This window comes from Hydra viridissima, unplaced genomic scaffold (genome assembly GCF_058129835.1).
Source record: "Hydra viridissima isolate aposymbiotic clone 2 unplaced genomic scaffold, HvirCarnegie_v1 scaffold_1, whole genome shotgun sequence".
Taxonomy (NCBI): domain Eukaryota; kingdom Metazoa; phylum Cnidaria; class Hydrozoa; order Anthoathecata; family Hydridae; genus Hydra; species Hydra viridissima.
The window spans coordinates 13,293,105-13,319,069 of NW_028324300.1; the positions used below are offsets into that span (position 1 = coordinate 13,293,105).

The 25,965-nt window shown below is 29.9% G+C and overlaps 2 protein-coding genes across 5 annotated transcripts in view; one reads left to right on the top strand and one right to left on the bottom strand.

The window, feature by feature from the left end:
* The window catches only part of LOC145187460 (stimulated by retinoic acid gene 6 protein-like), a 78,362-nt gene that overhangs the window by 41,318 nt on the left and 11,079 nt on the right, over window positions 1-25,965 (top strand). For 2 of the 4 annotated variants that reach the window (XM_090073758.1, XM_090073760.1), the window contains 4 exons: window positions 5,558-5,672; window positions 8,778-8,853; window positions 9,056-9,152; window positions 9,615-9,663. In XM_090073758.1, coding sequence (XP_089929884.1) covers window positions 5,558-5,672; window positions 8,778-8,853; window positions 9,056-9,152; window positions 9,615-9,663 — 337 coding nt within the window. Of the gene's footprint in view, window positions 1-2,546; window positions 2,586-5,557; window positions 5,673-8,777; window positions 8,854-9,055; window positions 9,153-9,614; window positions 9,664-10,389; window positions 11,107-25,965 lie in introns of those variants that run through there. The other 2 variants (XM_090073761.1, XM_090073765.1) reach the window with 2 other exon arrangements.
* On the bottom strand, window positions 20,563-22,396 carry LOC149893416 (uncharacterized). Its single transcript, XM_090073886.1, has 4 exons — window positions 22,288-22,396; window positions 21,597-21,779; window positions 21,180-21,369; window positions 20,563-20,708 (listed from the first exon to the last, which is right to left on the bottom strand). Exons 2-4 carry the CDS (start codon window positions 21,696-21,698, stop codon window positions 20,563-20,565), a joined length of 438 nt encoding a protein of 145 aa, XP_089930012.1. The 5' UTR covers window positions 21,699-21,779; window positions 22,288-22,396.

Sequence of the window (25,965 nt, forward strand, 5' to 3'; positions counted from 1 at the left end):
TTAAATAATAAATAACATTATTATATCCTGTGTATATCAGGATATAATAATGTTGGCAAACAAGTTAGACCTGGTCTTCTGATAACCAGCTTAAAAGGATCAGGTAATTCAACACCGTTAGTAAAAAGTTTTTTTTGTACTCAGTATGTATATCATGTTCCACCTCTTTTGCTGTTTTAATAGGCATAACATTATTCTCCATTGCACAATAGACTCGAGCTGCAAGAATTTCTTTCTTTCCAGATATCTTCAAGCCACGAAGATGTAAATAAGACGTCAATTCTTCAACTTTCATACTACATACTATGTCATAATCCATTTTGGTTTATATATGTTTCATATTTGTCTCAAAGATTATTGGCTTTGTTTATGTTGTTTGTTTATACTTCGTTTTTTCAAGAATTAAAAGCTATGACTTGATTTATTTCCCCTATAAACTCGATCCAGTTTTTTTCAGAAAGTATTAGCGCACTCGTAGTTTTTTTATTATGGACAACTTCAAATCAATATAAATTGTAAAGTAATTTAAACTTTGAACTATTTTTTTTTTAAATGAAAGGTAAAAGCAATGAAATTTAATTATAATGTCAAATATTGTCAACCTGCTTGTTTTTTTTATGAATTAATTAGAAGTTTAATGACTACTCGGAAAAATGTCTGAAATTAAGCGTGCAAAAGTATTAGCGCACTCATTTAAAATGTATTAGCACACTCGTTTAATTCCTTTGAGAAAAACTTTTCGGGTTAATTTTTGTTAAAAACTCTCTGCTGATTAATAATGGTCAATATAAAATATAAAAGGAATAAATTGAAGTGGCGGAAAATCATTTGAAATACAGTTACTTAACACTTTAAAATTGCAACAACAAAAATATGGGTTTAAGGAGCATATCAATTGAAACAAAGTGGCAAGTTGTTGGCCTGAACAAAAGTTGAAGAACAGTCAAAGACAAAAGTCGCTCTGGTCGTCCCAAAAAAATGTCAGAAAGGGACGAAAATAAAGCAGTTATGCTCGCTAGACGCAACCCAAACATGAGCATAGCCGAAATCGCCTCAGACCTGAATACAGCGTTGGGTGCACATAAAGTTAGCCGATCAACAATTAGCAAGTTTATGAAGAAAAAACACCTCAATACATACCTTGCAAAAAAGAAGCCACTAATAAGTATCAAAGACCGTCTCAAGCGAAGAAAATGGTGCAAAGAGAGAGCTGCATGGACTGTAGAGCAATGGAGAAAAGTAGTTTTCTCGGACGAGTCAAATTTTGAAAATATTAATCGCAAGAAAAGGGTTGTCGTGAGGAGATACAAAAACGAAAAGTATAATCCTCGTTTTATCATTTCAAAAGTTCAAGGAGGAGGAGGTTCAATTGGCATTTGGGGCTGCATTGCTGGAACTAGCAATGGACTGGGGCATCTTTACACTGATCGCCTTAATCAACATCGATATAGAGAGATATTAGAAGAATATTTACACCCATCAATGGACGTTTTCAAGGCTGACTCCACCTGGCAATTTCAACAAGATAACGCTCCTTGCCACACACCACGCTTAATAAAGCAATAAATGGAAGAAAAACGGTTGAATCTAATGCCTTGGCCCGCTCGCTCACCTGATTTAAATCCTATTGAAAATCTTTGGAGTTGGATGGACTGCAAATTACAAAAAAGCAAGCCCACTAACTTGGTGCATCTCAAAACGCAAATCCAAGAGTTGTGGAACACCGTGCCACAAGAACTAATCAGAAAACTTATAGATTCTATGCCGCGTAGAGTCTTGGCATGCCTTAAAAACAAAGGTGGTCACATAAAATATTAAACTTTCTTAGAATCTTTGAAAAACTGTAAGTGCGCTAATACTTTTGCACGCTTAATTTCAGACATTTTTCCGAGTAGTCATTAAACTTCTAATTTACTCATAAAAAAAACAAGCAGGTTGACAATATTTGACATTATAATTAAATTTTATTGCTTTTACCTTTCATTTAAAAAAAAAATTAGTTCCAAGTTTAAATTACTTTACAATTTATATTGATTTGAAGTTGTCCATAATAAAAAAACTATGAGTGCGCTAATACTTTCTGGAAGCACTGTATATATATATATATATATATATATATATATATATATATATATATATATATATATATATATATATATATGTTCAACAACAGAAGTATATACAGTTATGGTTAAATAACTTATACATAAAATGAATACAAGAAAGCAAAAATAATTTGTCACAGTTTTAAAGAATTTAGCAAAGTTTATTTATGGCAAACCGCAAGAACAACTAAGAATTTAATAATAACATAATATGATTTACCAGCTATATATAACCTTAATTTTATTTGACAAAAACTAATGGGTTATTATGTGCTTTTTATGATAAATGAAAAAATATACGAAATATGAAAAACGAAAACATGAAATATCTGCCGCATTTTGTAAGATAATTATAAATTTAAATCATTTTTGAAAAAGTTTTGCATTACCAAATGAATTATGAAATAGCTTGGTGAATGAAGGACTAAGCTGGCGAATGAAGGACGAAAGAATTGAATGAAATCAGATCTTGATAAAAAAGTATATTTAAGCTTTTTTATATTTAGCGATACTTTTTTTAGTCATTTTAAATTTACCCTTACAGATCTATTTTATCATTGACAGATTTTGTTTACACGAAAAAAGTTCCCAAGTTTACAAATGTTCATCTTGAAAAAATGATAAAATCTGTTTTTGCCGACAACTAATTTTCTTTATCTTGGTGTAATTTGTTAAGTAATTTGTCAACACGTGAAGTAGTTACTTTATCATGAACAGTCTTATTCAACAAATGCTATAAAAGTTTTTGCTAATACAAAAAGTTAAACTGTAATAAGTTGCACGTCCACTCTTATACGTCCATGCTTTAATTCCTTCCTTGATTGCGTTTTTAACTACGTCTTTATATCCATTTACGGAAGAATGACAAGAATTGTGTGGTTCAAAGTTATTCGGTTTGACAATAAAATCAGTTGAACACACTATTAAAATTAGAACTTTTCTCTGTGATGCTCCAGCAAGATCATTTTTAAAATGGATTGTTGTTCATACTGGATTTTATTCTTGTGAAAGGGTGCATTATCAAAGGTTCTTGGGAAGGAAGAGTAGTAATGATGTTTAAAATAGTTTAATGAAGAACAAGAATTTTGCAAGCGAACAGATTACGATTTTAGTTGCCAGTCGTATAAGTAACATCAAAATTATAGTCTCCTCTTATAGCTACTGGTATTATATGTTTCCGGATTTCTGCGTTGACTATATGCAGATATCTGAGAAACTAATCGAATTTAGAAGTTACATTGTTCGCTGATGATAAATTTCAACATGGATAGACAGAGAGGCGGGTAGAGAAATTTTAAAGAAACCCACTTTTATAAATGTATAATTGGTGTCTTATAACGCTGCTTTCCAAAAAAACAATTATTTTCTTGACCTATTATTGCGCCATTAATTTTCTCTTTTTAGCGGCTGTCCGAAAGACATATCCAAAGGAATCGGATAAAACAGTCCATAAATTTATTCAGGGTGTGTTAAAAAAAAGCACCAGCATCACGAAAATATTAATAAAATTTTATAATCATGTACTCTTTTTTTGTGGATGCTGTGAAGTATTTTTCTATAGTAAGTCGTGTCTCTTGTTTCAGTTAATGGATTTGGATAGTTCATATATTCACACCTTTCTATTTTCTGACACCACCTTCCAGTCTCCTTCTAACACAATATAAATATACATATTTATTATGTATTGGCAGGAGACTGAAAGGTAATATATATATATATACACACACACGACTTTTTAAGCCGTCATTACTACGTGTTAAGTAAGACAATATTAAGACATTTTAGTTAAGACGACTTACTGTGTTTCATTTGAGACCAGTTTCAGACAACTTTAAGACGTCTGAAATAAGACATTTTTAAGACGTTTTAAATAAGATGACTTACTGTGTTTCGTTTGAGACCAGTTTAAGCCGTCATTAACACGTGTTAAATAAGACAACTTTAAGACGTTTTAAATAAGACGACTTACTGTGTTTCATTTGAGACCAGTTTAAGCCGTCTTTAATACGTGTTAAATAAGACAACTTTAAGACGTTTTAAATAAGACGACTTACTGTGTTTCATTTGAGACCAGTTTAAGCCGTCTTTAATACGTGTTAAATAAGACAACTTTAAGACGTTTTAAATAAGACGACTTACTGTGTTTCATTTGAGACCAGTTTAAGCCGTCTTTAATACGTGTTAAATAAGACAACTTTAAGACGTTTTAAATAATACGACTTACTGTGTTTCATTTGAGACCAGTTTAAGACAACTTTAAGACAACTTAAGTAAGGCAACTTTAAGACGTTTTAAATAAGACGACTTACTGTGTTTCATTTGAGACCAGTTTAAGCCGTCTTTAATACGTGTTAAATAAGACAACTTTAAGACGTTTTAAATAAGACGACTTACTGTGTTTCATTTGAGACCAGTTTAAGACATCTTTATGACCAATTTCAAGACGTCTTCAATTTGTCTTTAAGACGACTTGCTGTTGGGTGGGTAATTTCTTCCGCGAAATTCAATTACAAATAATTGGTGTACAAGTTTGCTGTTCTAAAAATGTTCTCTTCACCTTTATCAAGAAAAGTATTTAAGTTAATCTCAGAGCATTTTTAAACCAGTCGCCTCAAAACTTAATGTTATTTTTGCTTTATTTTAATTATTTTGAACTGTAAAACATATTTAGGTTTTTAACCTTAAAATGTTTTGTACTCAATAAAAATTTTAAAATTGTTAAATAAAAATCTAAAACTTGCTAAAGTTTGACAATTAAAATTGTTCTCATTATCTTCTATTATCTAGTAATCAAACAAGTTTTTTAACTATAGATGCAGACATTGATGCTTTTCCATCGATAAAATTTGTTTTAATTGACCTTATTTAAAGGCGTTTTCTAGTAAAGCATAATTGCACTTTAACTTCTACTGTAAACATGTTTTCAATTAAAATAGGCTAAAATTGTTGGTTTCATATGCCAATAAAAAAGTATTAGCAAAAGGTGTGAACAGTTTTAGTCTTTATATACAGCATTTTTACTCTTGCAAAATATTCATCTGTTGCTCTTCAAAAACCTTTTTCTTGTTTCAAATTTATAAATGAAGACATTAGATTGAAAGTTGACTTTTTTGGAGCTTATGAGTTTAATATTCAATAATTAACAAAATAGCAGTTGGAGGATATTACAGGGTTTTTTTAGATATTTTTATTATAACTTAAAAAGTTCATAAACAATTTACTGCTTAAAAAAGTATTATTAACATAATGTAATACTTTGCTATAACATTTGTTTTAGCAAAGTATTATATTATGTTAATAATAAAAAAAATAAATGGCAATCATATCTTTAGCACCTATTTTAATAAAGCTAAATAAATAAAACTGTATTAATCTATTTATTAACTTAATTAAGTTTCATCATTTTATTCTTTGTTGTTTTTTTTTTTTTTTTTTGTCATCTTTTTGTTTAGCTATTGGTAAATATCATTTGCTACTATGAACAGATTTGTGGATTTTTCCGAGAAGAACTTTCATTGATAGTATTTGTTATGGGAGATCTTAACCATTATATTACTTGTGTCAAAAGTGAGTTTGTACAATATATTCAGCTTTTTCAGCATCTGTATCTAGACCAAATCACTCTTAAAAAATGACTTCATCTATATCTTGTACAAAATTTGTCCTAAGTTTGATTTATTTAATTTTTTGAATTTTTGTTTTGTGCCAAATTTGAGTAACAAAAAAAATGAATCTGAAAAAAGCATACATTTGAACAGCAGATGACGGCACATCTGATGATACAGAAAGATAAGCTTAAAATATGCTATGAAAAAAATGCAAGCATTGTCAAGAGCAGATGTAACTGTACTATTTATAGGACAATCTTGAGTGCCTAAACATTAAAATTATATAAGTGCAGTATTAATAAAAATAGTAATATAATTACTAATATTAATACTACTTTAATTTAAATTACCGTCTTTTAAGTAGATAATAAATAGTGTTAACACTTTTTATTAATAAAAATAGTAATATAATTACTAATATTAATACTACTTTAATTTAAATTACCGTCTTTTAACTAGATAATAAATAGTGTTAACACTTTTATATAATTAGCGCATAAAGATACAAGCTGTAAACAACCACGATGAAGAATGAAGGGTTGCTCAATCCAAGATGGTGCAATGTCTGGTTGTTATAGAATTGAAGAGCAACCCCAGTATACGCTGTAAGCCATTTAACGGAACATAGTATTGTATCCAAATGCAGAGAAATCACGCTTAAGAAGGGATAATATCAAATAGACTTTTATTAATAATGACAATTTTAATACAATTTATACTTGTTAATTGATGAAACTGAAATTTGACTATGGTCAATGACTCTATTTCTAAAAACTTTAAAGATTTTGACCTACTTCTTATTGTTTGGTCTTTCCTATAAAACTTTGCAAATGTCTGTTATTCATGAAAAAGAATTTTTTAAAAGGTTCAGACTATATGTTGCTCTAACTATTATATTTTGTATAAATTTTTTCAATTAATTTTGGAAGTCAAATGCACTCAAGCATTCTTAACAAACTGTTCCATCTTGATGATAATCATGAAAATATAAAAGCCTTAAAAGTTAATTTTATATTAACAAAATCAGTATTTTATGGTAGATGTATTTTACACCAGCTTTTGGTTCCATAACTACATTTTAATCATATGAATAGAAATGCACTTTGGTCTGAATGAAACTCATTTTATAATTTATGTAATTTTTCTTCCTATGTTTTATCATTAACATAAATATTCTTCCCTAAACTTTATAATTTACATAAATGTTTCTCTTATCTTTTATCTAGATATTCTATTATTGTTGACATTAAATTGAGGTGGTATATTGCATTTATACTCCTCAGAGTAGGTCAGCTATAATAATTTTTTCCTTATTGGGTTATCACGAAGTTTTGCTGATTTCTAAATGAAATATTTCCAAAATAGTACTATCAAACTACACAATTTTTTTACCATTTACTCATGAAACATCAACTTAAAAAGTGATTGAAAGCATTATAATATTTTTTAAGATTTTCAATTCAAAATTCTAATTTTTGTCTTCACACTAACTATAATGTCTAAAGTGTTTATAATCTTTTCGATGCATAAATGCTTTTTTCATATCCTTAAGTGAAACCTCTTGTTTTCCATTATTTCTCAAGTGTCCTATTACAATTGACGAGTTACACTAAATGGTTTGCTTATTGGGATGGTTGGAAGGAAAAGCTAGTTTTGGAAAAAAATTAACTTCTTTCTGTTCATTCCACTCAATTTCTTCTCAAAGCAATAAATTGAAACTAAATCAGGCCAGAAAAGTGTAGAAATGTTGTAGCTCTTGATAAAAGAAGCAATATTTCAGACAATCCTTGATGTAGATATCCGCAGTATAGTCTACTTAGTGACAAACGAAGGGGAATAGAAGCCGCAGCTGCACAACTTACCAGATTAGATATTTAGGAGGAAATTTTCAGTCTAAATGTATTTAAACTTGGTTTCAACATCTTAAAGTTTAATTATTGTAAAACTGCTGTCCAGGAGTTTAAAGAAAATTTTATTTGACCTAAATTTCTTCATGAAAGTTTCCTTGTTGAAATCCCCCCCCCCCCTCCTCCTTTCCAATTATTTTTTTAAAAATAGTATTAGACTGCTTGTTGTAATTGATAATGTTTCCTACAGTTGATGTCATAATGCTAAATTCTTTTGTGATTTTGAAATGTGAAGTAGATTTTTTTAAGTAAAACTGCAAGACTTTTTCAATTTCTTTGCCAGACACCGTGAACAAATGTTTGTTTACATTTTGCACTAATACTAATGCAAAACTTATATTCTGAAGTATTTTTTGGTAAAAAAAATGAAGTTTTTGTATTACATTTATCACTTAGGTTAATTCACTAGTTTGATTGGTAATGACTTCATTGGTGTAGATGCACGGCATGACTTTTTTGAAACAACATTCTTTTGTTAATAATTTACTTCTACCTTGCTTTAGTTGAAAGACTTTTAAAATATTAGAAACCAACGTTTAACAAGATTCACTTTAAAAGTTTTCTTTTATAATGGTCTATTAATCCCTCTTTTACCTTTATTTCTTTGTACTAATAAGCTTGTTATATATTTTTTACAGTAAAATTTCGAAAGTGTTACCATAAAGTAAATAAAACTTAAGCTAATTTTAATTTTAAACAAGCTAAAAAACAATGTGAGGCACTTCTTCAAATATAGTTTTTTACGCCAATAACCCAAAAATATTTTGTGTAAATAAGTAACATTTAAAATTATTTATTGATTTAAGTGAATTGAGCTAAGTTTGTCACATTTTATTTCAGTTTTTTGCAGCTCTTTGAAAACGAGACTGTAGTTTTTAAAAGTTCTTAGTTAGCAATTGATGTTTGAAATGGCTGAACAAATAATAATATTTTACTGACTGGTAGTCTATCTATGAAAGTCTCTTTCAAATCTTTTTTAATCACCTTTAATCGTCATATTCAACTTTTCTTCGTTATCATTAAAAGATTAAAATTGCAATCTTCAAATTAATATATAGAATCATTCTCATCAATATTTTATCATTGTTGTTAACAAAGTAATAGTTCTAAAATCTTAGTTACAACACTTCGAAACATTTTAAATAATTCTTTTTTAGTTTCAATATGGCTAGCGATTGCATTCACAGTTTTAATTTTCTTCTGCATCATTTCTAACTCACTTATATTGTACAGGTAACAGTTTTTATTTATTGCTTTTGCTTTCAAATTGTCTTCACAATATTTACACCAGTATTTCAATGGAAAGTGGTTTTAAATGGCAACAGAGGATCTCTTTATGTTTTTGCTTTCAAATTTAGATTATTTAGTGATATTAGCAAAATAACGCAGTTAAGTGTATTTTTTGACTTTTTTGTCTTTAAAATATGTTATTTAGAATGCATATATTGAGGTTGCGACAAGGAGATTGGTCATTTTTACCAAGTTCTCTGAAATTAAAAAAGTTTCATTCCGATTCTCCAGCTGATCTCTTGGTAAGTTTTCTGTAAGTTTGAAAAATGTTTTAAATGAAAGTATTTTTCATCTTCTAAAGTACCTTGCACCAGAATCTTTTTGAATATTGCTCTCAGGCTAGAAAAGTATTTTAGCAGTCCTTCCAGAAGATAAAAGATGTGTTTAAATTAGATTAACTGTTCCAATAGAAAACTGTTATCTCGCAGTTAAATTTTGCGTGTTAAAATTGTATCTAAAAGAAGCTTAGCTGACCATCTGAATTCCTTCATAAATTCATTGAATAAAACCAAAAGATTGTAAGAATAACTATTGTTTCAGAAAAGAAAAGTATAATTAAAATTTTTCACATTTGTTTTGAGAGCATCAATTAAAATCTAAGAAAGCATAAAAACGTTTGCAGTTCATTAAAATACCAGTCTAAAATGTTTTTTCAAAAACTTAATGTTCCACTCAAATGTTCAGTGTAATTTACGTTGTTTTAGGTTAACAGTATGAAGTTCAGCGGTTTCGTTGTTGGCTATTCAATTTTCGGTTAGTTATCTTTTTCAAAACTTATTGCGATCATTTAAAATTACTTTCCTTTTTCGTCATTTTACTGACTTTTGATATATATATATATATATATATATATATATATATATATATATATATATATATATATATATATATATATGATTGGTTATGTATTATATCAAAATAATACAAAGCTCTTGTGCGTAAAAGAGTGCTCAATATTATAATAATAGAGCAATATATATATATCTGTTATTTAAATGGAGAAAAACAACATTTTAATGGTACTTAAAGTTTCGTGCCTTACGGCAATCGTCAGCTATTAATTACCTATATAAATAAAAAATAACAGCAGAGTTTTTCTTTTACTGTGCAGCTATCATGGCCAAATTAATAGCTGACGATTGCCGTAAGGCACGAAACTTTAAGTACCATTAAAATGTTGTTTTTCTCCATTTAAATAACAGATATATATATATATATATATATATATATATATATATATATATATATATATATATATATATATATATATATATGTATATATATATATATGTATATATTTATATATATTATACTGAGTTATTGTTAACTGCATATAAACGATTTCTTTTTCGCTTAAGCACAGCTAATCAAAAAGTCAGTATAAAATATTAAGGTAATATTGAATAAGTTCGGAGTATTTCATTAACCTAAGTTTAAGCAATTGAAGTGATTAATAAAAAAGTTAAAACATCGTTTCAGTTATGACAAATCACCGGTTACGGAATTTACAATTCATCGACTTTCTACCAGAGCAAAGTGGTTCAGAATGCTATCGTAAAGATTTATTTAGCCCTTTTAGTTTGTTGTGTTATAAAAGATAAAACAGCATATATCTCAAATGAATTTTATCATTTGGCAGCAACTCTCTTCGCTTCGGCCAATCATTAGGCTCAAGAGCCTGTAACAGTTGTATTTTGTAAGTGTACAGCCGTAAGTTCTTGTGGAGGACCTTGTGCACTGTTGAACGCGATAGTCGCGACTCTCTGGCAGCAGTGCGGATGAACATGTAATTAAAAAAGAGTGAACGCTTGTGAAACACAATCAACTTTTTTCTCAAATGTTCTTAGTCGCCCGTTCTTCTCTTTATCCTATACTGCCCTATCTCCATAACTTTCTTTTGCCGTGCACTAATAGATGAACGGGATGTAGATCTCTTCCATACCTACATCTGTAATTTCGTTGAGTCTGAACATCCGATTTTGTTTCAATAAACTACCATACACGTTATGCTTTTTTCTTGAGGAGTAGCCATTTAAGGAGAATTTGAAATAACGGTTTTATGTGAAAAGGTTCCTAATGAAAAAAACTATAACAAACACTCATTAAAATAAAACCAATCTTATTAAGGTATCTCATACACTGATTTTGTAATAGACTGCAAAGAGACTTTGTGAACACCCTGTATATTGATAAACAAAATCTAAAACTATTTACTTTCTGATGATGAGTTTTCATTTTTTGGTGTTGCTTATGGAGTTTTAGCATAGGCAATATTTCAGTATCGAGTTTTAATTTTTTTGTTTGTAAATTTTTTCACAACTGTGAAAAGATAGGATCAAAAAGATAATAAGGAATGGATCAAATCTTCATTCGACCTTCCTGTTTCGGTGTTAAATATGTATATTCAGTTGTTACCTGTAACAAACTATAAAAAACTTTAAAAGGCCAACTTTTGTGTTAAGTTGCGCTACGATTATGAATTATACAAAGCACCGTTGCGCAGATATATAAATGGATTAAATCTTTTAAACTTACTATTCAAAAATAACAAGTTATGTATGAATATAAACTTGTAATATCAAAAAATTATTTTGTTCTTTTAAACACATAAAAAGCGTTTATAAACTTCAATAGAAAATGGAAAACAAAATGTCACACATTGGGACGAAATCCTGATTTTGTGGCCAAAATTCCCAAATTACCTACATAAGGGTTTTCGAGGTCGCTGATAATTAATCTGAGGTCAGATTTAAAAAATTCAAAATGGTGTCTCCCATATGGTGGCCAAAACTGTTCATAGTTTGAAAATATGAAATCTCATGTAGTTTGGTTTTTGAGGTCATTGCTAATGATTCGGGAGTTAAATTAGAACAAAAAGATTGTAAAATTATTTCCAAACTTATACTATTAATAAAAAAACAGAAATTTGTAATTTTAATTGTATTATTTTTTTTAAATTGGTGAAAGATTAAGTCACATATATGTAAAAAAATTGTTTCTTTAACCCTAGTAACAAAAATCACGTATGTCATATTCATCAATAATCGAATCATTCAATTCGGAATCTGATGTTGAACCACTTTATCTAAATTGAAATTGTTCCTTTTCTCTTGTCTGGTGACTTCAGGTTGTTTTAGCATTTGTATAGCTTCTTGATGTAGAGATTTTACCGGTCTATGGGGCAATTTCCTGATGCTCGAGAGAAATGTCTCTCATATTCGATTCTTTTGAGCATTTTCTTGAATGATGTAATCTGAAGTTTTTAATATTCATATTGCGTGACTCTTGGGCATCTTCAGAAAGTTGTCCAATCGGTAAAAGGGCATATTTTACAATTTCTGCTCCATGGATCGGCAATTTATCTACAAATGTAGGCATGTAATACCACGGATATAAAGCAATAAATAAATGGGCAGTATTTGCACAATAGTCTTTGAACTTTTCATCATCTATATCAAACCCGCTCGAAATTACCTGCAAAATAACATGAAATCAGAGAATTAATTTTTCATCGACTCCTGTTATTTAGCAGATATAGCAGCATTTTGAAAAAAGCGGCGCGCTGTATTTCCATCGTTAGAGCTTCCATAACCTGGCTTTGGTCAATCAACGATAAGCCCCAGTTTTATCCTAAATTGAGTTTGTATTTTTTCCTTACGTATTTTCACATTCTTTTTATCTTCCTCTCGACGAGCTTGCCACTTTTCAGTTGTTAGCTTATACGACAGATGCAAACAGCACTCGAAATAACAAATCCATGCATGCAATGTAGATATGCCAAATCTTAAATTATCTGTAGTGATGTCCATTTTTATAATGTTGTTGATGTCATTAAATTCTTTAGAGGAAGCTTTGCACAGGAAGCAGCGTTGTGTAGAAGTGGTACCAGTTACTGCATTATACAGACTTTACCGTCAATCATCGTAAATGACATACAATAAGTTACTGAAATGGATTTTCCATTTTGTTCACTAGCATATGGTGCAAGACCCTCAATCTGTAGTTCAATGTCGGTAACTTCTTTCAATGTTGACTGTACATCTTCGTGTACAAACTGCAATTGTATTGGTCTGCAGAATCGCGGAGATGGTGGTCTAGGATTTTTTCACACAATAGTTGCTTCACCCGTCTCGTGGTTGTTGTGTATTAATTGTAAAGGTACAAGAGAACTATAAAAAAAGCTTTCATCAGCTTTTCCAGTCTCAGAAAGTTTTTGTTTATAAACGCTTTGACCGCTGCTTCCATCACATCCCCATTTACAGTAAAGTACTAATTTTTGCAGAATTTCCGGATTTAGAGTATCAATGACATCAGCCTGAAGTTGTATAATTCTAGATGTGGTATGATCAAGTAAAGTCTGTAGTTCAATTTGTACGAATCACTAACAGTTGTGTACACAACTGATGGATAACAACGTTTTTTTGCTTTTTCTACTTCAAGGTTTGATGGATATAACTTGCATTTATGTATTCTAGCTACATTTCTTGATAGTTGATAAGAGTGCTTTGATTCTCCTTTCTCGATCATTAAAGAAAGTGCTTCATCTGGGGTTAATGATACTTCATTTTGTGAACTAACAGCGGATATATATTTTGAGGCTCTTGTTGGGGTTTTTAACGTGACATCTTTAACAACTTGAGCAGCATGTACTTGACCAAAAGTCCTTAAACTGATTTGAGCTGCATATGCCAATTCTTCTGTAAAAAAAGTAGAACGTACTTCTCGAGTTTTTCGCCACTTTGATCTTTTACTAGATGAAGCAAAGGATTGCGAAGGTTGCCCACATATTCCTTTTTTATTATCATTCATCCCAATCTTCTCAGGTGTTGTGCATTCAGTATTGGATATTTTGAAAATTGTACGGTGCTCTTCAACTATTCTTCATTTTTTTTCAAAAAAAAATCTTCCTATCTTCCTGCTGCTCTCCATCTCGATCGAAAATTTGAAAATAACCGTGATAATTACATTTCATCCTCGCCTACTTATATCACATGTTCCGTTTTTTTGAAAATCGCATCTGTCAAAACATCAATGATGAATTTATATTCATTTTTTAAACTGTCTTTCACCATAAAGAATATATCTTTTCTTGACAATTCCATATATGAAGATTTGGAAGACTCTGTAAAAAATAATACAGTTATAACGGCTGAGAGTTCTTTGAGGACTATTTTATAAAACTTTCAGATTATCATAAAACGAAATGAGAAGTAACTTGTAAAGCATATATTTAAAGTAAAAAACTATTGCATTTAAATCTAATTAGTGCCATTAAATAATGTTAATTCACTAGTTTCCATGACCATTTTCAGACATTAATCTTTGTTAACAGATTATGTCGCACCACGCATTCCTCGATAAAAACTAGTCTCACTATTAAAATGGCACTCAATGGCAGCCAGTTTTTTAAAATGTTATACTTAACACTATACACTATCAGTTCCATGTCAAAAGAAGGTGGATAACCGCGGTTAAATTTTTAAAACGACATTAGAAAATCGATTTCAGATAAAAAATTTACAATTTTTTATGTTTACTTGTCGCGCAATTTAAATATTAAAAAAAATGAAAATTAGCAATAACAGTGCATAACCATATATTCTACATGCCTCCAGAAAGTGATTCCATTTTGCCGAATTCCAATAGAAATGGTTTCTTCAGTTTAAAAGCTCTTTAAAACAAGCAAGAATTTTTTGACTTGTTTAGTGCGTAACGAACGGAGGCTAAATATCAACTGATGTCCAGGCCACCCTAGAGCAGGTATATACCTACCCTGTTCGGAATTTTGTTCTAGGACTATCTAAAAACAAAATTTGATCGTAAAAAGACAAAAATATAAAAGGCAAAAATTTAACTTTTTGCCACGAAATTGGGATTTCGTCGCAAAGTGCGTCAGTGCTTGAATCAGACCGTTGTGCAGCATTGTTAATTTGCGCTGTGGAATGCCAAGTTTCGGATATTTGTCATATTTTTGCCATAATGGCATTTTTGTGGCACTATGGCTTTACTTTTGAAACAGAGATGATAAACGGCAAAAACCTTCTCGCCTCCACGTTTCTTCCGCAGCTATTGGCGGCCGCTTCCCAAAACTTTTTTTGCCTGTAGAATGTTTTGGCTTCCACCTCCAGATGTTTCCACCTCCCAATTGGAGGCCGCCGTTAGAACTTTGTTTTGGAGGCAGAATTTTTTAGATGCCACCTCCAATCGGGAGGCGAAAGTCACTGGGGGCCGCCGTCAGAAGATATTTTGAAGGCAAGTTGATTTGGAAATTGCTTAAAGTGGCTTCCGCCTCCCGTTTGGCGGCCGCAACCAGAAGTTTTATTTGAAGACAGAATGTCTCGAGGCTACCGCCAATCGGAAGCCGAAAGCCATTGACGGCCGCCGTTAGAAGATGTTTTGGAAGCAAGATGACTTGGAGGCCGTCTCCAGTGGCTTTTGCCTTCCAATTGGCTGCGACCGCCAGAACTTCTTTATAGAGGCAAGGTGTTATGGAGGCTGCCACCAATCGGGAGGCGGAGACCAATGACGGCCGTTGCCATAAGTTAATTTGGTGGGAAGATGATTTGGAGGCTGCCTCCATTGGCTCTTACCTTCCAATTGGCTGCTAGCGCCAGAACTTTTTTTTAGAGGTAGAATGTTTTGGAGGTTGCCGCCAATCGGGAAACGGAAATAACTGGCGGCTGCCGTCAGAAGATTTTTTGGAAGCAAGATGATTTGGAGCCTGCTCCCAGTGGTTTCTGCCTCCCAGTCGGCTGCAGCCTCTAAACTGGAGACGAAATTTTTGCCTCCCGTCGCCTGAAGTTGAAGACAAAGGGGCAAAACTTTATTAAAAAAAAGTTCAATCTTTAAATTGCTTGTTAATTTAAAAAAGTTTGTTTTTAAATTAACAAGCAATTTACAGATTAATTGGATTTAAATATTAAAAACTTGACATCAAAATTGCGTTTTATATGAAATTTATTGCCAAACTGACTATTTTTAAAAATTATGATTTTGTCAGTGGTTTTTTTTTTTTATAGCTATCAACAAAATTTGAAGTTTTACATTTAAAAGAGTTAAAAGTCCATGCCATAGGCTAAAAAATATTTTCCGCGAATATTAATGGAAAACAAATTGACAATTTTTGATGGGATCAAAGTTTGAACTTTTGAACAAGTCACTCATCAGTTGAATTAAAACTGTCACTTTTCAACCTTAACATTAAATTCTTAATTTTACTCATTAGATATTGTTAAAAATTCTTGACAAACCCAATATTTTTAAATGCTCATTAAAAATTTTAGAAATTAATATTGATTTGAATTGATTTTTTTCCAATAACCAAAATTTTTATAAAAAATTAACTTTTTCTTTTTTTGAAAATGGAAAATGTGTATTCATCGAATCAAATATTATAGTAAAGGAATTTTTTTTACTTGTTAAAATTTCCAGTTTGCTATAAAATTTTTACTACTACGTATTTTTTAACTCCCCCAGTAAAAATCTCATAAAATTTTTACGGTCGTCAATAGGTATTTATCCCGTAGATAGAATATTTTGCTGCAAACAAGTATTTTGCGGCTAACGTGCACTTAGCGGCAACATGTATTTTGCGGCAACTTGTATTTTGCGACCGCGTTTTATTTTGTCATTACTTTTAATCGCTTAAAAGATTGTGGTTTCTTGAAAGGCAATAAAGAACCGATTCCATTTCGTACGAATAACATTAAGAATTTCTCTTTTGGATATTTAAATGCATTGTATTATTAAAAATTAAACACCTCACACTGAATTAGTTGACGTTTGTATTTTTTTAAAAGAAAAAATAATAATCCAAAGACAGCTATTAGTAAATGGTGTTGATAAATCGAATTTTCGAAGAAAAACAAAGCTATTCATAATTAATAATAATGAGATGTATCATCTAGGTAAATCTGGCGTAAAGGTAAACAGTTTATATATTTATAGTAGTTTATATTATTTATATTCATTTTATGTTACCAATTGTGTAATACTAGCTTAATTTGGCTTGCACCTTTGTTGTGTGGTGCAGTTTTTAACTTTAAAAATTCGAAATTTTTTTGCATAGAACTTTTTTAATTTTTGCAAATTCTAGGTAGTTAGCACATTTTTTAGTGCTAACTACCGAAATATTTTCTGAATTGAAACTCATTTGAAAACTCTAGGGTATATTTTGAAAGATTTTATTTTTTACAAAATTAAAAGATGAAAAAAAAGTCAATAACACGTTTAAAATAAACAATTTATAGCATAAACATCATGTTATCAAAGTCAAACCTTTTATAAATTTATAAAAAAGTAATGTAAATTTTAATTTTGAAAAGGATTTCGAACAAATCGTTTACTCATAAATATTCGATTAGGAAGAAACTTTTGCTTATAGCTCATTCTTTTTTCAAATTGCTTGATGCAAGTTGACAAAAGAAAGCTGGACAATACTGTTGGAAAGTAATCTGCCATCATGTGTTTTTCCTAATGTCATTGATAACGATCATCCATTTTCTTAAGATCTTGTTGGAACCGCTCTCCTTTAAATAATGATCTTTACCAAGAAACTGTTTAAAACATCTATTTATAAAACGAAGTTTTAAACTTTTTTGCATCGAAGAGCACAAAAGGTTTTCAGCTTTCTAACAATTAAACAGCAGAATTTTCTTCTTTTTATTTCCAAGAGAGTTTTTACAGCCGCCTCAAACAAAAAGCTAACTGTTTTTTCCCTTGCTATCGATTGTTTTAACAAATTCTTTATCACTTTTAAAAATCCAGAGTTTATGAGCAATAAAAAACTCCTGCTACTTTTCCTTTATTAACAAACATGGCAACACCCTTTTTTTTCATGTTTTCTGGCGGCGGGAGACTACAATACCAACTTCAATATGGCTTTCGCCGCTAGTTGGGAGGCAGAAGCCTATGGAGGCGGTTTCCAAATCAACTATCTTTCAAAGCATCTTCTGACGGTGGCCGCCAGAGGCTTCTGCCTCCCGATTGGCGGCGGCCTCCAAAACATTCTGCCTCCAAAAATAAGTTCTGACTACTGCTACCAATCAGGAGGAGGAAGCCACTGATAGCGGTCTCCAAATCAATTTGCCTCCAAACTATCTTCTGACGGCGGCCCCCAGTGGCTTTTGCCTCTCGATTGGCGGTGTTCTCCTGAACATTCTGCCTCCAAAAATACGTTCTGGCTGCTGCCAATTGGGAGGCAGAAGCTGCTGGAGGTGATCTCTAAACCAACTTGCCTCCGAAATATCTTCTGACGACGGCCGCCAGTGGCTTCCTCCTCCAAAAAAAGTCGACCTTTTGGCTGAAAGTTACTTTGCCGCCGGGAGGTGTTATCAACTCTGTTTTGAAATATAAAATGTGGGAAGAAATAGAAAAATAATGCAAAAAATTGGAATTTCAAGATTTTAAAAATATGTTATAAAAGTATATTTTCGAGTTGTTTTTAAATGTACGGAGAAAAAATTTTTTCGTTAATTACAATAAAATTCGCTCTCATCTTGTTTTTGTTGTAATTTCTTTGACGTAGTTTCTCATCATCAGAAGATTCATGTGAATTCGTGTAAAGTTTTCTTGAAAAAAACGCTCGCTTTCACCACGGCGATCTTCTATTTGACTTATTAAGCAAATTTTTCTAGATCTTCCGTGTTTATCATTTGGTCTTTATACTTTTAAGATTTTTTATTCCGTAATTTCAAGGCCTTCTTAAACAGGCCGCGACAATTTTCCGTTAAGTTTACGAAGGCCGACTTTTTTACGGCTAAAATTATTTTTTATCCTTGCTTTTGTAAACAAACTTCAGAAACAAATAAAGAGCTTTATTAGGACAAAACATTTTGATTAAATTTTGGAAGCAAATTTTGTAGGAATATTTTTTACGTTTATAAATAAGTTAATTAAAATACAAGTTTAAAGAGTTTAGCTATAAATGGCTAAATCTCATTTTTATAGCTTTATGTTTATTTTAGCAGTTTAACACTTTTAATACAATTAACAAATTCTTTGATAAAAAAAAACAATTATATTAATTCTACTTTATTAAAATTATTTTGAATTTTTTAACTCAAAGTATTTTATTTCGAAGTTGAAAGTTTTGCTTGTTTTATTAAATATTGTTTTATTAAACATTCCTTCCCAAAATCTTCAAAGTGTTTTTTACAATAATTGTTTAAAAAAATGTTTGCCAAAATGTAGCAAACTTTTTTAACACTTCGAACAAGCAATTGAAATTTACTATTGCAGTTAATAAAAATGTCAACTAATCCTCTCTTGAACAGCAATGGTGAAGCTTTATTCACAACTGTCACTTCAAATATAAAAAAACAATAAATAACAAAGAAGACTAAATTCTCAGAAGGTTATCTTAGTCTTCCCCTGTTCAAAGAAATAATCAAAGTTCCATATTTTTGAAACATATTAAAGGTGTCTGTTTCTTCTAAAATTGAATGTAATTCTGGAAGTTTTAAGCAATAAAACCTGGAATATATAAAACCCCTTGCTTGCATTCATCTCGCAACTGACCCTCAGAATTTTCACATATTGACATATCAAACTCCACATCAAGTTCACAGTTATCACAGCGGTGGTGAGCAGGAGGAAATATTGTAAAATCTGCTTGCTCATCTAGCAACTTACCAGTTTTGTCGATTCTAAGTTTTTGAATAACATTTTACACAGTTATCAGATATGTGCCACCTGACCCTTGATGATATTCCCTAAAATGTTTTTCTAGTACATCTGATTTCATTTGTCCTAGCAATACATAAGATACACCGCAATTCAACAAATACTTGGCACAGCTCGCTAATTTTTTAGAAGTTTTTTGCAGAGCACTCGCAGTATCCATAGTTAACTTTTTCTCTCTTAAGTTTGAATTTACGCATTTCAAATTTTCAGCAAAATAAGAAATATCCCAGTAAACATCGAACAGTTGGTAAGTAGTTGGCCCGATCCTAATAACCAACTATTAGCTACAGTTGGGCCAACAGTTGGCAATTTAGTTGGTACCGTGAAAAAAACGTAACGCTTTTACCAACACTTAGCCAACTGTTTTTAAGCAATTGTTTGCCATTAACGGCCCAACAGTAATAAAACAGTAGGATAACAGTTGGTGCCATTACCGGCCCAACTATTTGATTTTTTTTTCGCGATTTTTTAAATTCACTTTTGCGCTTAAATTGAAAGTGCAAAAGTTATGAATCATGTTTTGAATATTGCTTAATAACAAAGTACAACTTTGCTTTTTAATATTTAATTTTCTATCTAATAGTGATTGTTTGTATATCAGATTTTACCAAACAGTACTACTGTCCACACAAAATATTGTATTATTTATAGATAACTTAGTTGAATACAAAAAAAAGAACAAATTTTTTATCATTACACTTTTATTTCCAGACCATTAAAGAAAAATATTTACAAATAAAGAACTAAAAATATTCTATTATTGTAGTTAATTTTATTAAAGGTTTGAAACTAATATTGGCAGCTTTAATTAAAAACAATATTTTAAAACACAAGTATTTAAAAACGTGGCGATTTATTAGATAATTATTAATTATAATTAAGAAAAATTAGAATTATAAATAAAATCAAGATAAACAAGCTTTTATAAATTTGCAAAAGAAAATAATAACTAAATATTCTTTTCATTGATTAACTGCAACTGATTTTTATAAACTTGCTTTTCATCTGTCTATTTATTCGCCCATCTCCTTGATCAATTGCGCCCTGAAACCATCTTGAAACGATCGGGTAAATATCTTTATCCTTGGAATTAAGATACTGAATTCTTACTGTTGCTAAAAGAATAAAATGAAAATAAATTTAAAAACTCAATTTATTTTTTGTTTAAATATAAATTATTTTTAAGTTATTTTTAAGCTCTTTTACTTATACTTTGCAAATTAAGAATTACATTAACTGGTTAGCAGTTTTAAAAATATGTGCATATGATAACCGAGAGCAATTAGCTTATCGGTTCAAGACAAACTTCTATATGCTCTTTAAGAATCATATAGTTGAATACTAATAAATCATGGTTTACATTGGCAATTAATGTCTCTAGTTAACAATAAAATATGGCATTAATAAGTTCAAGTCACCAAGGGAGAACATAATATCTTACAAATTCACAACTAATGACAACACTGGTAATTGTCATAAGTACTAACATATTGTATTCTTTCTTAGTGTTGTAAACATATTTTTGTAAATATAAAAATATGGTTGACTTTAATAGACTAAAAATTTACATAACTAGTAATACTTACATAGTAAGCACTTTAACACAAAATGATAACATCGCAACTTAATCTTGCCCACTCCAGTAGCTATCATCTTACTTGAAGATCCGTTTAGATTACATAAAACGCTAAAATTTTTGGAAAACATGGCTCCCAACACACATTGCATGTATTTTGGACGCTCAACTTTACTGCCAATAGAACACAGATATTCGACCTAAAAACAATTAATGCTCCATATTACAACTTTTTTTATTTAAATTATTTTTTCAAAGGTAAATGAAAATGTAATGCGGTATAATATAAATAAGGTATTATTAAATTACCTTTGATTAATTACAATTATAAGACTTATCTTTGATCTTATAAAATAATAGTTACTAGTTTAAACGCAACCTGTAGACTGCTAGAAACATTATAATATAAAAAATAATTTCAAATTACATAGAGAGCCATCTCAGATTTCATCTGTAGCATAAGGTTAAGCCTCTCCAAATCTTCCTTACTTTCCATTGAAAGGGCCAGGGGGAACAACAATGTCTTCATTATACAAAAAACTTTGAACTTCTAAAAAATTATTTTTTTGCTCCAGTTCTGTTAATCTTAACTCCAAAGCTCCCAACTTCTCTATAAACATACATAAATAATTAAATAATATTTCATTGCATTTGAATCTTATTGGAAAACTGCTTTCAAAAACACAATCTAGTTATTAAATTGAAGACATACACGAAAGAAGGTGTTATGGAACTCAAATATTTGGAGTTAAAGTTTTAAACATTCATGTTATTTATCCCTGTAGGTGAATTGATTGCTGTAAAAATGGTATTCTAGCACATTTTTGTGCTGTGTTATTAAGGTCACAGAAAAGAGCGTTATTTAAAACCTTTATCTGCATAAAAAAATAGAAATGTGTAATTTTGTAACATGAAATATGTATTTTTTTAAAGCCTTCATCCATATATGACTTTAATTAAAACACAAATTTTGTTTTTTATAAAAAAGAAAAATAGTTTTCTTTTGTCAATATATGTCAGCATCATAACCTATGTATGTATGCGTAACACATATACAATGTATAACAAGTAGTAAAACAAAAAAAAACAACAAACAAATAGTTTATCCAAAACCTTACTTTCCTGATCCCCAAAATTTTGAATAGTTTTCTCATAGTTTTTAGAAGTTGATGTTCCTTTTAATAAAATGCTATAATTATATGCATTATGTGTATATATCTCTATATATATATATATATCTATATCTATATATATATATATATATATATATATATATATATATATATATATATATATATATATATATATATATAGAGATATATAGATACATACATAAATACAAACATACATACACACATACACATACATACATACACACATACATACATACATACATACATACATACATACATACATACATACATACATACATACATACATACATACATACATACATACATACATACATACATACATACATACATATATACTTACATAGATACACACATATACATACAGAAATACACACATAAACATACTACTATGCACGCACATATACATTTTAGCTGTATTTTAACTTTTAATAATAGTTAAAATAGAGCTAAAATGTCTAATACAAATGCAAAAATGGTGTCATCATAAATATAAATTAAAAACTCAACCAATGTCAAAAATTATATCTGAATGTGTAACTAATGGATAAATTTAAAATATTTTTACTTACCAGCGTAACGGTTTTATTAAGAGGTGTAGGAGAGTTTGAATTTAAAACTTTAGTTGAAGGGTAAAAAAAGGGTTCGAAAGAAAAATAATAATATAAAGCTTCAAACTAAACTAACTCTATGGAATAGTTTTAATTATTGAATGAATCTGTTTGAGTAATTTTAATAATTAGTCGCATGGTCTAAGTGAATATGTTCACTTATCTAAGTGAATATGGTCTATCTAAGTGAATATGGTCTATCTAAGTGAATATGGTCTATCTAAGTGAATATGGTCTAAGTGAATATGGTCTAAGTGAATATGTTTACTTAGACCATGCGACTAATTATTAAAATACGTTTATAAAACTTACGGGAAACTTTAACGATTCAAAAACACGCGGTACAAAGTCGGTTAATGGTTGGCAAGAAATGCCAACAGTTAGCCAACTATAGCCAATACTGGCCCGTCAGTTGGACCAACTAAAGCGTGTTTACTGGGATAGTTCTCTAAGAAATCTATTTGCCAATCATTGACTGAAGTAGTGGGCTTTCTTTGAATATCATTTAATCTAATATCTAGACCTTTTGCTTTACTATTGACAATAAGCCATCACTTAACAACTGTTTCAATAAAAAGTGCAGTATCTTTAGCTTCAGGAATTTTTACACGTAATGCTGCAACTGTTTCGTCAAAAAAAACTTTGAGAACTAATCCAAGATTTTGTCGTTCAATTGGTTTTGGTGACTTGATGCCTAATATAACTTGCTCGCTTAGAATCTGTTTCATTATAAATAACATAACTAACAGCATTCTCCAGTTGAGAAGAATATTTAATAATTCCTTTGTTTAAAAAAGAAAATAAATATGTTCAGAATCTTCTAAAGTTATATATATTGAAAACTTAGGAACTGTATTGGAATACAAGACACTGGTATACCTTTAAAGACTGATGGAGGATGCACAGGAACAAAACTAGCACTTTAACGTTTTTTAATTCTGCATCTTTAGGCGAGTACTGAGCAAAAATTCACTTATAATTTGTAAACACAAAGTTTGCATTTGGAACTTTTTTAATCCATAACTCGCCATCCTCGGATTCACAAACAAAGACATACCAATTTTATCTTCACCATTTTTTAAAACACATTCAAACATTGGCTGACCATTTCCTGACTCTAAAACATTGCAAAAGCAATCAAACTGATCACTTTCAGTTATAATTTTCCGGAGGTCACTGTAGCCTTGATTGCATTTATAAGACCCTGAAAAAAATTCTTCAACAGATACTCTAATATTCACTACACTACCCCATAATAAACTTTTCATCTACACAAGAACTATTAATTACTGTTAGTTAATTAATTCCACTTATACTATTACAGCTCGAAAAACCATAATCTTATTTTCTCTTCACTTACTTTGAAATTATAGAAAATAATTTCATTTTTGTAAACCTTGTTTACAATTTGAGTCTGATCATTTCCTGTCGATATCAAAAATTTACTTCAAATAAAAGAAAGAAACAGTAAAAACATCAATTTTTATTAAACGAAACAAAATACAGAAAGTAATTATTCGTTATTTATTTAAAAGAATACAGACACGCAATTATTTCTTTAAAGTTGAATAATTTTGCAGACCTGGAATCTCGTGACACATTTGGCTAAAAGTTTTAAAAAAAGAGTAATTTTTGAAATAGTAAATTCTACATAACAAAAATAACAAACCTTTCTCTTTCTACTTTTCTTAATAAAACAGGTCTTATTTTTCCTCATTGTCAAAAAAAAAAAATCAAAATTCCTTCGTGTTTATTCCTTCGTGTTTATTTTTAAATGCCCCCGAACGTCGATAATCTTAAAAGTTAATTTTATTTGCATGGTTTTGTCAAAACATTTTTTTTTTTTTGAAAACAAAATAACGACGTTCTGACTATATAACGCATAAGTTTATGTTTACAAAGTAAGGTGAATTCGCACTGTATATGACATTGGAAAAAGGTTACATGAAGTTGTTTCACTATTTGGTAATTTCCAGATCCACGGATGTTAGAAAAATCTATATACGAAAGATTGCCGTGCACCCAACATTTAAATCTCAAAAATTTAAAAAAAAAATTTTTTTTTTCCTTCTTTTTTGATTAAACCTCTTTTAAAAGAAATTTTACTCAGATTTTCTGCAGGTGTACAGATAAGCATCAAATGGAAAGAAAAATCATTTAAGTTTTAAAAATTTTGGCATTTTCACGTGGTAACTTTGGCATTTTATTGCGAGATAATATTTGGCAGTGCTGCTTTGAGCTTAAAATTGAAATTTTATCGGCACTTTACTTTTATATGACCATTATTAGCCAACGCAACATATTTTACTTTTCTTATTGAATAATAACTTTATACTGAGGTAGATCCATCAAAAGTTATAATTACATTTTCAAAGGCGGATTTGTTCAACCTTTCCCACTTTGACTGGCGATTGCCCTTCCTGAATAAGAGAATATTTTTTTGTTTGTGTTTTTTCTTTTTTTTTTTTTTTTGTTCCTTATTTTCAGTTAAAGCTCAGTAGTTTAATTATTGTAAACTCCAAAACCAATGTTTAAAACTGAAACAAAATCAAATTTTAAAATTGTAAACTGAAGTAATTGTTTGGTAAGGTACTATAGTTTATCCTGTTCCAGCTTATGTCTTTCAGAGTTTAATGATAGATAGAATGTAACTTAAACTTTTAATAAAAGCCGTAAAATTAGACAGCTAAGATTTAGGCACCACGATTTAGGGTGACTTAACACATGCGGGGTGATTTAAACAGTCAGAGAGTTTTCGCAGAAACGTTTTATGGTGTATTCATAATAATTTTTTTGATATTTTTTTTTTTTTCACATAATGGTTTACTAGTGATTAATCTATAGTAAATAAATATAAACATGTTAATTGCAATAATTAGACATCAATTATACAAATGATTTTAAACAACTTAGAAAAAGGGATATTTTGATTTTGTTTATAATTACTCTAATAATGAAAACATTTTTTAACTGTGCAATAGCCTAATCTTATGGACCATTACCTTGGCTTTTCAAATTACTTCACATGGAAAAA

Excerpts from the sequence above, each read along its gene's own strand:
- LOC149893416 (XM_090073886.1), bottom strand. The coding sequence starts at position 21,698 with ATGAAGACATTGTTGTTCCCCCTGGCCCTTTCAATGGAAAGTAAGGAA. Across the intron at positions 21,370-21,596 it reads AATCTGAGATGGCTCTCTAT|GTCGAATATCTGTGTTCTAT; the intron begins GTAATTTGAAAT and ends AATTGTTTTTAG. Across the intron at positions 20,709-21,179 it reads TGTGTTAAAGTGCTTACTAT|CAACAGTAAGAATTCAGTAT; the intron begins GTAAGTATTACT and ends TTATTCTTTTAG.